The following is a 13,488-nucleotide window of genomic DNA, read 5'->3' on the forward strand; positions in this document are numbered from 1 at the left end:
GCCGCCGATTAGCTACGTGGCCACGAACAAGCTGCTTGCCTTCCCTGGGTTTCAGCTTTCTCCTCTCTAGCATGAAAAAGCTGGATCTGGTGATCTCTAAGGTCCTTTCCAGCTATAATGTTTTATTAGGGTTCCAGATGGTTACCGGGGATGATAAAAACTTTTTTGTCAACTTATAATTATGTTGTGTAAATTATCACAACATTAGCTTTTTCTCCACTTAGGAATTGCCGTGTGAAAATGACCCAACAAATGCAGAATGTACATCTTTCTCAGTCAAAAAAACATAGCGCCCCATCATCTCCCAGTGCTGCCAAACGCCTGTACCGGAACCTCTCTGAGAAACTGAAAGGGAGCCACTCTTCGTTTGATGAAGCCTATTTCAGAACAAGAACTGACCGGCTGAGTCTCAGAAAGACCTCGGTGGTAATAAAACTCTTTATGCTCATCTCGGTTTGATTAGCGCAGTTGTGTTTGGATTGAAGGAGATACTACGATGATCCACGGTTACTTCAGAACCTGATGTTTGCAAGTTTATAGATGTTGAAAGTCGGGTAAGGTAGGAACTGCACATATATATGTTAGCCGAAGTTTAGGTGACTGTGAGATTTTCCCTTTCTTTTTCTTGACTTCTTTTCCTTTATTTTCCCTTAGTTTTACTTTCTCTAATAGACCAAAGAACCCACAAAATAGCAGCTTGACAAATATGGAGTTTGAGATTAAATAGGCTTTCTGAGAGATCCAGTGTTCATTCAAATCCAGTGTTCATTCAAATATTGAATGAACAATGAACAATATTTTATTTACTTATTTCTAATGTATACCCCATATGCTTTCCAAAGGCATTCAAGACAGAATCCAGGCAAAAAAAAAAAAAAAAAAAGCAAACGTATTATACAATGGTAAATAAATCAATAGCGATGGTGATTGTGGGGGACAGCAAGGGAGCAAGAAAAGGAAAAAGAAAGAAAGAAGGAAGGAGACGAGGGTGGGAGGGAGGAAGGAAGGAAAAAAACCAGAAAAAGAAAATAGTGGGGATGGAAAGAGAAATAGATATACCAAAAACCTAGGCAAATACAGTACCTAAAATTTGTCATTACATTTACCTCTGAGTTCCTAGTCAGAGCAGAAGGGGAAGGACAATTGGTAATAGCATTCCATTAGCTAATAACTGAAAGTATACCAAATGAATATCTTCCTGTTGCTAAGTCCTCTGGCCTCTATAAGATGTCATAGTGAATTATGTAATGGAGAATAAAGAGTAGTACTGGGGATGTTATAAACATTCTCACATAGCAGCTTCTTATACTGCCCCTCAGTAAAAGCTGAGGGCATAATATTAACATGCTCAGCAAGGGTATTTCTGCAGGGGGTAATGGCACCATTTGTTTGAGCTTAAAACAGAAATGAGCCCTAGCCTTTCCAGATAGAAGCATACTAGAGTTTGCCAACAAAAGCATGGCGAAGGAAATGACTTAAGAGTGAGAGCAAGCAGGGCACGTGAGAAATTAGACATACTAAGAATCACAAACAAATATACAACTGTGCTGTTTGGACAGGGCAGCATTTTAACTTTGCACTCATTTGTTTTCTAATTTGTTTTCTCATTTCAAACTTATCTTCTGGGAGGGCTTGGTTGTGGCTGAGTTACGGCCTAAGCATCGGAGGCTGTTCAGCTTAGCAGATTGTCCACAAAACACTTTTCAGTTCAGCAGACTGCCATGTAGCAAAGAGAGCTGCATATCAAACAGTTCTATCCCCTGGGTCCCCATTGTCAAAACAAGCATTTGCATAATAGCTTTGTGTTTTCCTCGAATTTCATTCATGTGTTACGCACTCAGCTAAGTCGACCTGTAGCCTTTGATACGGAGAATCGATTTTTGATGAGACTAATAATAAAACCCGCCAACCTAAATATGTGGTTACTGAAGACCTTCCACATTTTAATCAGGCAACCCCTATGCTAGCTCAGGACCATTGGTATTTCAATGTGTTTAAACACCTGGCAACTCTTGGAGAAGATACCAGCTAAATGTATGAATAGTATATGTGTTGCTCTTATCCCATGAGCTACAGAAATATGTATTTGAGAGAATTCTAAAGCTTTTCTCCTTTGCTTACTATTAATCCCCTGAAAGAGCTTTTCAAAGGAAAGATACTGTCTTTAGCTATTCTCTTCTATAGGCGATTTGTATCCTATGAATATGCAACTTTTGGCCCTCTCAGGCCCCAAAGCAATTGCCACCCATCCACTGAAACCCTCCCTGGACACCAACTCTTGAGACCCTCACCTGAGGTCTCAGAAATGCCAGGTATTCAGTGGCTGGGGCTCAGGGTTGAGAAAGTGTAGAGGTTAGTATAAAGGAGTCTAGGAGTTAGGAGTCAGCCTGCAGGAAGTGTGGACCTACTAGAGATTTGTAAATAAGGAAGGGACATGTAGCAGTGTAAATTTTAGAAAGACTACTCTTGTATCAATATGGAGTAGGGACGAAGGAGACTAAGACTAGCAACAGGTAGGTCACTGCCATGATCTGGTAACAGTCTGAGAAACAGTCAAAACACGGGGATGGAACGGGAGGGGATGAATTTGAGAAACAGAGAAAGTGTATTCCAAGCTAGTCATAATTTAAATTACCTGTGCTATGTTATCTATGCCAGTGTTTTCCAAACTACGTTCCGTAGAACCTTATTCCAGGACGGTTAAAACAAATATAATGAAAAATATGTTCTGTGAAAAAATATTTGAAACAGGTCATATTTCTCACCTATTAGAGAGTCGTAATTGCATGTTAAAATTACTAAAGGGCTTGAGAGGTCTTACAATAAAATAATGCAGTAACTTGGTTTAATCTAATGTTTACCAAATTCATTTGACCACATGCTACTTTCTTCATAGAACACCTTATAATGGCCTACTGAACAGTATCCCACAGAAGACTGGTTTGAGAAAAACTGATGTTTGCTCTTATCTGTAGACTGTATACTATATTGTCTCCATGCATCTAAATGTACAGATCTTTTCAGTGTTCATTAAAAAAGATGGAGGGAGGGTCCAATAGTGTTTACTTTGGAGACCATGGAATAAATAGCAGTTATACCACTTATAAGTGGGAATGCAGTCACTGAAGCAGTCCCTAAAATTCAAAACAGCTAGGCCATGAAGACAAGCTGGTCTATGAAATTGTGCTAACCTGCTTCATTCTTTTCCAGAACTTCCAGGGCAATGAAGCCATGTTTGAAGCAGTTGAACAGCAAGACATAGATGCTGTGCAGATCCTCCTGTATCAGTACAGCTCGGAAGAACTAGATCTCAACACACCTAACAGTGAGGGATTGACACCTCTGGATATTGCCATCATGACCAACAATGTGCCCATTGCTAGGATTCTTCTGAGAACAGGAGCCCAAGAAAGTCCACACTGTAAGTAAAGTCAAGAATAAAACATGTACTATTAAGGCCAGACCACAGCTTTATGCCACCGAAATAGCCATTGCTGGCCCTTAGAATGAATGGCTGACTAAGCATAGGCTCTGAAATCCTTTACATGTTTTCATGAACTTTCATGCAAACATTGTTTATCAGTCTAAGCATCAAGTTATGTTTTTAATAGAATACACAGAATGTTATTGAAAAGGAACCTCAAAGGAACTTCCTCTTAAGAATTGAATGCAAGTTTTAAGACATGTGAAATACCCCAAGTAAGGCTACAGCACAGGACATGCACATGGAAAAAAGAATGAGATAGAAAAGAGAATGAGTATGTATGTGTTAATGTCTTTCTGTCCACAGTCAATATGGTGGTTCCATTCACTCATTCACTCATTCAACAAACAATGAGGAAAGGGCATGTTCTAAGTACTAGGAATGCAGTGGTGAGCAAGATAAAAATCTCTATGCTCAAAGAGCTTACATACTAGGGGAGGAGATTTCCAACAATCAAGTAAATAGAGAAATTAATATATAAATTCAAATAGTAATAAATACTATGAAGAAAATAAAGTGAATGAATGGGTGGGGATTAATGGAGTGGGGACTGTTTTAATAGGGTTGGGCAAGAAAAGCCTCTCTAATGCAGTGACGTTTGAGCCTAGTCCTAGGCAATATCAAGGAATGAGCTATGAGAAGATATGGGGTCAAATTTTAGGCAGAGTGAATGGCAAACAGAAAGGTTCTGAGGCAGGTAGGAATGAGACTGCCATATCTGCAGAACAAGAAGGTCAGTGTGGCTAAAGCAAAATGAACATAGGGGAGAGTGATGGCTGAGGGAGAAGTCACAGGGACCAGATCGTACAGGAGCAGATGAACCGAGGTGAGAAGTTTCACTTTGATTTTAAGTGCGATGGGGAGACAGTGAAACCGTTTAAGCAGATGCAAGACATATTCTGGGGACTCCCCTGGCAGTCCAGTGGTTAGGACTCGGTGCTGTCACTGCTGGGGCCCAGGTTCCATCCTTGGTCAGGGAACGAAGACCCTGCAAGATGCGTGGCGTGGGAAAGAAAGAAGGAGGGAAGGAGGGAGGGCGGAAGACATATTCTGCTTTACATTTTAAAAGATCACTACAGCCGTCTGTGGAGAATACACAGTGGTTAGGGCAACTGTGAAATTGTGAAAAACAATTAGGAGGCTATTCTAATGGTCCAGGAGACAGATGCCAGTTGCTTGGACGAGCACCGTAGTGACATTGATGGTGAGCGGGGGTGGAATTCTGAATGTATTTTTTAACAGCTTTATTGAGATATAATTCACATGCCATACAATTCACTCACATATCGTGTACAATTCAATGGTTTTTAGTATATGCACAGACTTGTGCAACCATCACCACAGTCAATTTTAGACCATTTTCATCACCCCAAAAGAAACCCCATACCCTTCGGCTATCTCACCCCAACCTCCCCACTCCTCCCAGCCTTGGGCAACCACTAATCTTTCTGTTTCTACAGATTTGCCTCTTCTGGACATTTCATATAAACGGAATCACATCGCATGTGGTCTTTTGTGAATGGCTTCTTTCTGGACGTATTTTGGAGTAGAGCTGATAGTGCTTAGCTGCTCTAAGGTCACAGACCCTGCCCAGGAGTGGATGGGATAAAATCGTATAGCCCTTGCCCTGTGCCAGGCACTATTCTGAGCACTTTACATGTATTGACTCCTTTAATCCTCACACAACATTCTGAGGGAGGCACTCATATTCCCTTAGGTGCAAACTCTCTGACCCAATGACCACAATGGCTCTGAGCCACAGTTTTTATGTTTCCTAAAAGAAAAAAGTAAACTCATCAAATTGTTAGTTTCACTAACACTGATTCACTCACTTCCAAGTGGTGAGACCCAGAAGGCTGAAAGAGAAGCAAGCAAATATATAATTAGAGGTCACATCTCTGCTCCTAAATTTCATAAACCCCTGCCACCCAAAAACTAGGTACAGAGGCAGAACCTTGTATCATAAAACTCTTTATTTTAAAAATGCTAAACCCACCACAGCCATGTCAAAAAGAATGAGGACGTGGGTTCAGGAGCATTGGGGCTCTTCCATAAGAGCTCCATCATCAAAGTGCTGCTTCTTTTTAGTGGAATTGGAGGATTTGGAGGGATGGGCAAATAAGGATGGAAGAAATCAAAAAGGTTTATTTGCTGCCTTCCAATTTATGTTGCAATAATGTCTGTCCTAAAGATGCAGTGAGAGAGCGGTGGAGAGAGAATCAAGGGGTCTGAACATAGAGAATGCAGACTGAGCCCCATTCTATAGGAACAAGGAGACCATTCATCCAGATGTTGCCTGCACTGAGCTGGATGAAACATTAGTCTTACTTACCTGAGACGCTGCAAAGAATTTCTGCATTTTCCATGAAACCAGTAATACTCCCAATCTCCCCAATCCCCCTTGTACATAATTAAATCTCCATAAAATAACCCAAGTACTAAATATTTAGTTAAACCGAAAGCAAATTCATTCAAAAGATCCCTGGTTTTTCTCATTCCCTGTGGAATGATAACCCATTATCATCACAAACTTGTAAAGGACAGTGAGAGAAACCCAGGTTTTAGCTTCTAGGAAATATGACACCTAAGTCACCTTGGCCACCCAAAAAGTTAAAGAGATACGATCATGTATAGACTCCCACATGTGTAAAAACAGCAAAGGACTGTTGACTGAGAACCTATGAAATCTCCACATACATTATCTCCAGTTTTCACATTAGCCCTTCAGGATGATGTTATGAACTCCATCTTGAAGAAGAGGAATTCGTGATTCTGAGAGGTTAAGTGACTGACCAAAGGTCACACATCTAGCAAATGAATAGGGATGTCAAGGATTCAAGTCCAAGTGTGTGAGATACCATGCCTGGAATCCTGCTGTGCAAACTCACTGTCTTTCCAAATAACTAATAAAGAAGGCTGTGGCCACTGGGCCCCTGTACCTTTCCCTTTGTGCCTTTGCTAAAATCCTATGGTGTATTTCTTTGTGTTGTTCTGTGAGCTGAGATGCCATTCCTGTTGAAAAAAGGCAGGATAGAAGAACACAGTCTGTTTTCAGGGATTTTTAATTCACTTTATGTATCAAGTACCAGAGAAATCAAATTGCTTCTGTGCATGAGTATGAGCCAGCCCATGAGAGAAACCAGAGTCTCCCAGCTAGAACCAGATAAGCAAGCACCCACTGCCAACTGATCCCCAGAAGCTGCAGAGGCAGGTTAGAAGAATGAGGTCTTGAGTTCGTAGAGTATTTTACACATTTTGCAAAAATGCTTTTGCTTGCATCATCTCACTTGATCCTGACCACTGGCTTGTGAGGTGAGAGTTAGCTTCCTCGCTTTGATCAATGAGGAAACTGAAATATAGACAAATAATTCATCCAGTGCTCCAAAGCTCATAAGTGGTGGACCCATGATTTGAACCCAGATCCTCTGTGTTAAGTGTTTTGGTATTTGTGGAGAAGCATTAGCACACTCACTGTCACACTGTGGATGTTCACTTCCTTCCTTCCCTGACTCTCCATCTCTCCTCTTCTAATGCCTGTTAAATATCTCAGGATTTCTAATAGGGTAAATTTCCTGTCTTCCCTTCCCCTGTGTGTTCCCTTCTGAAAACAGCCCAATACTCCTTTCACTATGCCAACCAAAGATCCTGACATAACTCAGAAGAAAGTCCTCTGCAATTCTCTGCCTTTCCCAACAGGGATCACAAAGACACAGATACGTTTAGGGATTTACCTCCTAAACCACTGGTCAGGCATGTCTTCTGGGCTTTAGCCCCTGAAATCATAGAGCTATAGGAAGGTGTTCTGAATAAACATGGCTTGAAGTTCAACCATGTACATTTCCTTATTCATAAGGAAAGTTCCAGAAGTGGCCACCCAAATTTGCACACTGCCCCAAGTTTAAAGATACACAGAACCTCAGCCTGCTCATTACATGAATCTACTATCTTTATTCGGCAACTTTTTTCTGTTCCTCCCACCTTTACGTAAGCAGCACAAAGTAATATTCATTCCTTCTAGGAGAAAACATCAGCCATTGTTGAAGTAGAATCCCACATACATGGGCCGAGCTCAGGAAACAGGCCCAGAATCTGAAAGGACTAGCGCTAGGAAAGCTAATGTAAAAAGGTACTACAGGATACCTGGGGGCTATACTTTTGATTTTTTCATCCATTCAGTATCCCACTTCCCATAACTCATACTCAGTTGAACAACGGCTGAGAAAGACTTGCTCCATAAAAACCCCTCCCTTATTCTAACTCATATCCTGCCTCCACCCTCGAATCACACACTTCAACAGTCTCCAGGAAGAATATACCGAATCATCAGTGAGGTCCTTGTCTTTCTGAGGCTGCTATCTACTTGGCATCATTTTGGCTCTATAAACAGTAACCATAAAGAAACTAGTTCCTTTTGGATACCTACCATGTGCAAATCTGGTCACTCACATGGATGTTATCTCATCTTTTGACCCCAATACCTGGCACATATGTAGGTGCTGATAAATTTTCAGTTGAAATTTCAGTTGAATTTTAAGCCCTGCCTTATACTGCTGGGAACTGCAGGTATCGAATTTTAGCACACACACACACACACATACACATACACTATGTGTATAGTGCATGTGCACACATACATACGTGCACTTGCACACACAATTTATGAAGAAAACTTTGTCTTCAAGTAATTTACACTGTGGGGAACCTGTTGTTGTTGCCATTATTGTGTTTTCCAGGCACTGTTTTGAAATTTGGTTGCAGACATAGCCTGTTTTTATTTTTACACGGATTAATAATATGGCAGAACACTCATTTTTAGTTTTTCTGACCTTTCCTATAGCTGCAGTCTCCCTTCTCTCTAGACCCTCTCCTCTCTCTCTCTGCAATCCTTTGTGAACCCCTCTCTCTCACTTTCCCTTGGATACTGTGGAACTAGGAAATGTCTCCCAGAATTAGTTATGTTCAGTTACTTCATAAAATATGATCGCAGAGTAGCTGTCATTTGAGTGTGGTGCAGACACCAATGTTAACATTTTGGCAGACTGGTCAGGATGCACCACTATTTCTGCAGGAGTCAAGGGTCCGTGTTGGTGCTGGGACTGGTTCAGGGCACGTCTAAGAGGTGTGACTATAAACTAATGAGGCTGGCTTTATGTAAACAAACACGCCAGAAAGTCTACAATCCACTCGAATGTTATCCTTTAAGAGGGTCCACATGGGAGACCCCACACTTGCTCCAACAGTGCTGCCATTGCTCTAAACGCTTTTGGATTTGTCCTCAGAGCCAGTTTATGAGAAAATCTGACTCATTGCTTAGAGTCACATCTGATTTTTGTTCCAAAACAGCATTGCTTAGCGTCATCACCCTCCATGTTCACCAGTCGTGGTTTCCAATGATTTAGAGAGGTTTACTGAAATCAAATCCACCCTCAAAAGACAAAGATTTGCAACCATTAAGACTACGTAAAGAAAAAGCCTTAGGCGGGTTGCTAGAATGCGTCCCCAGATACTTTTATCTGCTTCATTAAAATAGGTGTAAAAATCCTCACCCTGACTTACAAACTTGCTCCTCCTCAAACCTCATCTCATACTGCTCCCCCCTCACCCGTGATACACCAGCCTCCATTCCAACACTCCTCACTATCTTATTAGAAGGCCTTTGGACTGCTATTCCCTATGCTGGAAATGATCAAGTGCTTTTAATCTTGATCATTACTGGGTCTAACTCCTTCTTAACATTTCACCTTAAATGTCACATCTTCAAGAGAGGCTTTCTTTGGCCAACAAATCCAAAGTCTAAAGTCACTTTCTAATCACATCACTTTATTTTAGTTTTCTGCATAGCGCTGAAATCACTGTATGATATTCTTCTCCGGGTTTTGATTTCCTTATGTTCTGTCTCCCCTGCGTTAGAATGTAAACTCCACAAGAGCAAAATTTGTCTCATTTGTCCCTGTATCCCCAGCACACAGAAGGCACTCAAAAAATGTGTGTTTAATTGAACTGAATAAATCCGAAGGTTACTTTCACTTGTTTTGAAGGGTGTGAATATATTACTAATTTTGAAGGGAATGATTTTACTAAATATCAAGTCAATTTATCTCTTTTTGTTTGTTTCCAAATAATTGTTTAGACATCAGGTGGCCATAGCCTAAGTTCCAGTCACTTGCTCTTCAAGAGCTGATAACTGTCCTTTCATTCTTTTATTTTTAATTTTTAAATATACGTGCAACACAGAATATATTCTCCTTGCCAAAAATTAAAACATATAAAGTTTAAAGATACCTTTGTTGGCCCACCCAACACATACATGTGCACATGCACACATGCACACACTCACTATCGAGGTTCCTGTCCCTCAATTCTGCCAACATAACCATTGCTATCCTCTAAAGGCATGATTGAGCCAGAGGATCCACTGCCAAGCTTACTCAGAGTGACTGCTGGTGAGACCTGTGTCCCTTCCTGCATGGGCCTCTCCATAGTGCTGTTCCTTAACATGGCAGTTGGCTTCCCCCAGAGCAAATGATTTAAGAAAGACAAAGAGACCAACCAAGATGGAAGCAACAGTCTCTTTTATAACCTAATATCAGAGGTGATACATTATCATTTTTGCTGCATCTTGTTATCTCGATGACCAACAAGGATCAGCCCTGCTACAGGGTGTGAAAAGTAGAAGACAGAGATCACTAGGGGCCCTCTTGAAGGCTGGCTACTCCACTACCTATCTAAGATTGTTGAGAATTAAATGTAATAGGTTTAAAACATTTCCCTGGCACATTGTAAATGGTCAAAAAATTGTTAGCCAATATAACTCGCAGAAACGATAGAAAACAAACCCAAGATTTGCTGGTAGAGAATTTAAATATTTTACCCATCTGTTGTATAGTGTTGTGAAAACACTGTCCAATATAGGCACTTTTTAAAGTTTGTAGGATTTTATGTTCTAAAACTATACTAACATAGACATATGACTGTTGGTACTTGAAATGTGTCCAGTCCAAATTAAAATGTGTTTTAATGTAAAACTTACACTGAATTTTAAAGACCTAAGTACCAAAAAATATATAAAATATCTAATTAATAATTTTATACTGATTGCATGTTGAAATGATAATGTTTGGATCTGTTAACTAAAATATATTATGCAAATTAATTTCACCTATTTCTTTTTGCTTTCTTAATGTCACTACTAGCCAATTTTAAGTGATGTGACTCACACTGTATTTCTATAGGACAGCATCGAAAAATCAGCAGAAGATACAGCTATCTTATTTCATATTTAAACTCCCTATGATGTCATTGGGTAATCTGCTTTGGATTTTCTAAATAATTTCTTCAAGTGTTTTGTGTGTTCGTTTCAGAGAAAATGTCCATTCGCCCCCCTGGAGTTGGGGAGACCTGGGCAGGAAGTCCCTTTCTATGTCAATGGCTCTGGCTTCTTAAAGAGCAACAATTACAACTTAAACTATATAATATGGACTTCGTGAATCCACATTCTGCTGAAAATAGCAGAGAAAAACATTCCAGAGCCCCATGTCCAGGGTGTAATGAGTTCTAGGAGAAGAAAGTTCACAGTAATTAAAATGAAACACTTAATCTCCAAATCACTAAAACCTTTTGGAAACCACACTCTCAAAGTCCTTGGGAAAACCTGAAAATAAGACAACAGGTTGAGGCCCAGATGAAACCAAAGTGAATTTTGAGCCCTGAACCTTATCAAGACAGGTAAACTGCAACTTATGCTTTGAGTTTTTGAATTAAAAAACATTCAATTATTAAAATACCTCCATATTATTTCTTTTGACATTCCTAGCTGAAAACAAGTCAGTTGTGAGGTTGTTAGGCGGTTGTCATTTATGATCAGCAAAGATAAATATTATTAACTGCTATTCTTGGTTGCCCAGAGGATATTGGCTTATAATCAAGGGTTATACCTAAGTGACCTTGTTTTCTCCTTTGAAATAACAGGGTTGAAATTGACATGACTTAATATATAATATATTTCTTGATGGTACCTAGAACAGAAAATTTTTATCTGGGGCAAGAGATTTTTTTTTTTTTTTTTGGATGGAAGAACACAGAGCTATTTTATAAAAACAAGTATTTGATTTATTTTTGTGTGCCTCTTAAAAATATAACACAGACTAATAGGTTTAATAATAATAATACAAACCTCTACTAATTGATAGTCTTCTATGTAAGATTATCACAGGGCCGCCTTGGTGAGCAGTGACTTCCCCTCATGAAGGAAATCATACAGGGCCAAAGGTACTATAGGAAGAGGCACTTAAGGCTGATTGTAAGGATCCTTCTAACACTGAGGTTAAATGATTGTCTTGGTGCCCCATATTTCTCATCAATGAAAACAAGGAAAATGCCAATAACAATAGAAAACTTGTTGCTACATTGCAAAATGTCATATCATTAGTAATGGGCAAAGGTATTTCTTTAAGCAAGTCAAATGAATTGCTCCCTAAAAGCCTCAGTTAAAAATTAAAATTAGTTTACATTTTACCCTCATTATATTTTTCAAGCTTTAAGCAATTATCAACTAGGCCCAAATTCACCAAGTGCAGGGCAAAGGCAAAATTAAGAAATGTAAGGATAGTAAGTAGTTGGCAATCAGTAGGTTAGATTCTTTTTTTTTTTAAGTTTTTTTTTTATGTGGACCATTTTTTAAAGTCTACTGAATTTGTTACAATATTGCTTCTGTTTTATGTTTTTGGTTTTTTGGCCATGAGGCATGTGGGATCTTAGCTCTCTGTCCAGGGATTGAACCCGCACCCCCTGCCTTGTAAGGCGAAGTCAACCACTGGACCGCCAGGGAAGTCCAACAGGTTAGATTCTGATGGTGAAGAAAATCCACTTGGTCTGATTATTATTTATCTGAGGATTTAAACAGTAGCCATAATTGTATTCTTTGAACACCAAGTTGCTGCCCCTCCCCCCACTCCCACCCTGTAGTTAATTAGCTGGGCAGGTCTTATAACAAATGCCCGCTCAGAAACACTGGGTGGTAGAAATGCTGTTGATAATTAAACACCACAATAGCACGGAGCCTATTTCAGGAGCCGCCAAGTGGTCTTGCCCCAGCCGGACAGCTCACCACACACTCACAGACCCTCTATTGTGCTGGCTATGGCTGTACAGAAGGATAGCTGCTTCACTGGAGAAGGGATCAACTGCAGTAAGAGTGAAAAGACCAAACCTTGCAAACAGATACAGGAGTTCTGGACTCAAAACATCCAGAGGGTAGAAGTGAAAAGAGAATGGACCCAAGAAAAAGGGAAGTGGATGGGCAGGAAAATTAATCATAAAATTGACATTAACCTTTCCCGTTTCTATATCCAAACAGCCAACCAAAATGAGTTCACCAATCGTGTGCCAAATAGATAGCAATTAGAAAACTGCAATACATAAAGAAAAGGTTAATTTGCGTTCCATTTAGGTTTAGAGGAAGTTCACTAAATTTAAGGTTTTTAAGGAAACCTTGGATCATCATCCCACCTCCCTGGGTATGTTTCTTTATCTTTAAAAATAAGGGGGTTGGGCTTCCCTGGTGGTGCAGTGGTTGGGAGTCCTCCTGCCGATGCAGGGGGCACGGGTTCGTGCCCCGGTCCAGGAGGATCCCACGTGCCGCAGAGCGGCTGGGCCCGTGAGCCATGGCCACTGGGCCTGCGCGTCCGGAGCCTGTGCTCCGCGGCGGGAGAGGCCACAACAGTGAGAGGCCCGCGTACTACAAAAAAATAATAATAATAATAAGGGGATTGAAAAGGTTCTCATTCTGGGGAAAAAATAAGAATGGGGCTCCCCAGACAATTTCCAAGGTGCCAAAAACTTAACCAACACATCATTAGTCAAGATAAAACTACAAATTCTAATATGATTATCATAGTTACTTGATTTTCCTTAAAACATTAACCCAGTTTGTTAGGTTTGATTATCTAATACTGAAGAGATGCTTCTATTGGCAGTTATATAGGTCATTGTTAATAGGGAGAAAA

General features: G+C 40.2%; 1 protein-coding gene across 2 annotated transcripts in view; it reads left to right on the forward strand.

Annotated features, from left to right (window-relative positions):
• The window catches only part of ANKFN1 (ankyrin repeat and fibronectin type III domain containing 1), a gene marked incomplete at its 3' end in the record, with an annotated part of 258,888 nt that overhangs the window by 117,672 nt on the left and 127,728 nt on the right, over positions 1-13,488 (forward strand). Inside the window, exons 3-4 of one of the 2 annotated variants that reach the window (XM_081218673.1) lie at positions 225-426; positions 3,211-3,421. In XM_081218673.1, the coding sequence (XP_081074799.1) occupies positions 241-426; positions 3,211-3,421 (397 nt within the window). In that variant the 5' untranslated portion in view covers positions 225-240. Of the gene's footprint in view, positions 1-224; positions 427-3,210; positions 3,422-13,488 lie in introns of those variants that run through there. The other variant, XM_081218672.1, reaches the window with a different exon arrangement.

The sequence above is a fragment of the Mesoplodon bidens genome (genome assembly GCF_964165515.1).
Source record: "Mesoplodon bidens genome assembly, chromosome: 19".
Classification (NCBI taxonomy): domain Eukaryota; kingdom Metazoa; phylum Chordata; class Mammalia; order Artiodactyla; family Ziphiidae; genus Mesoplodon; species Mesoplodon bidens.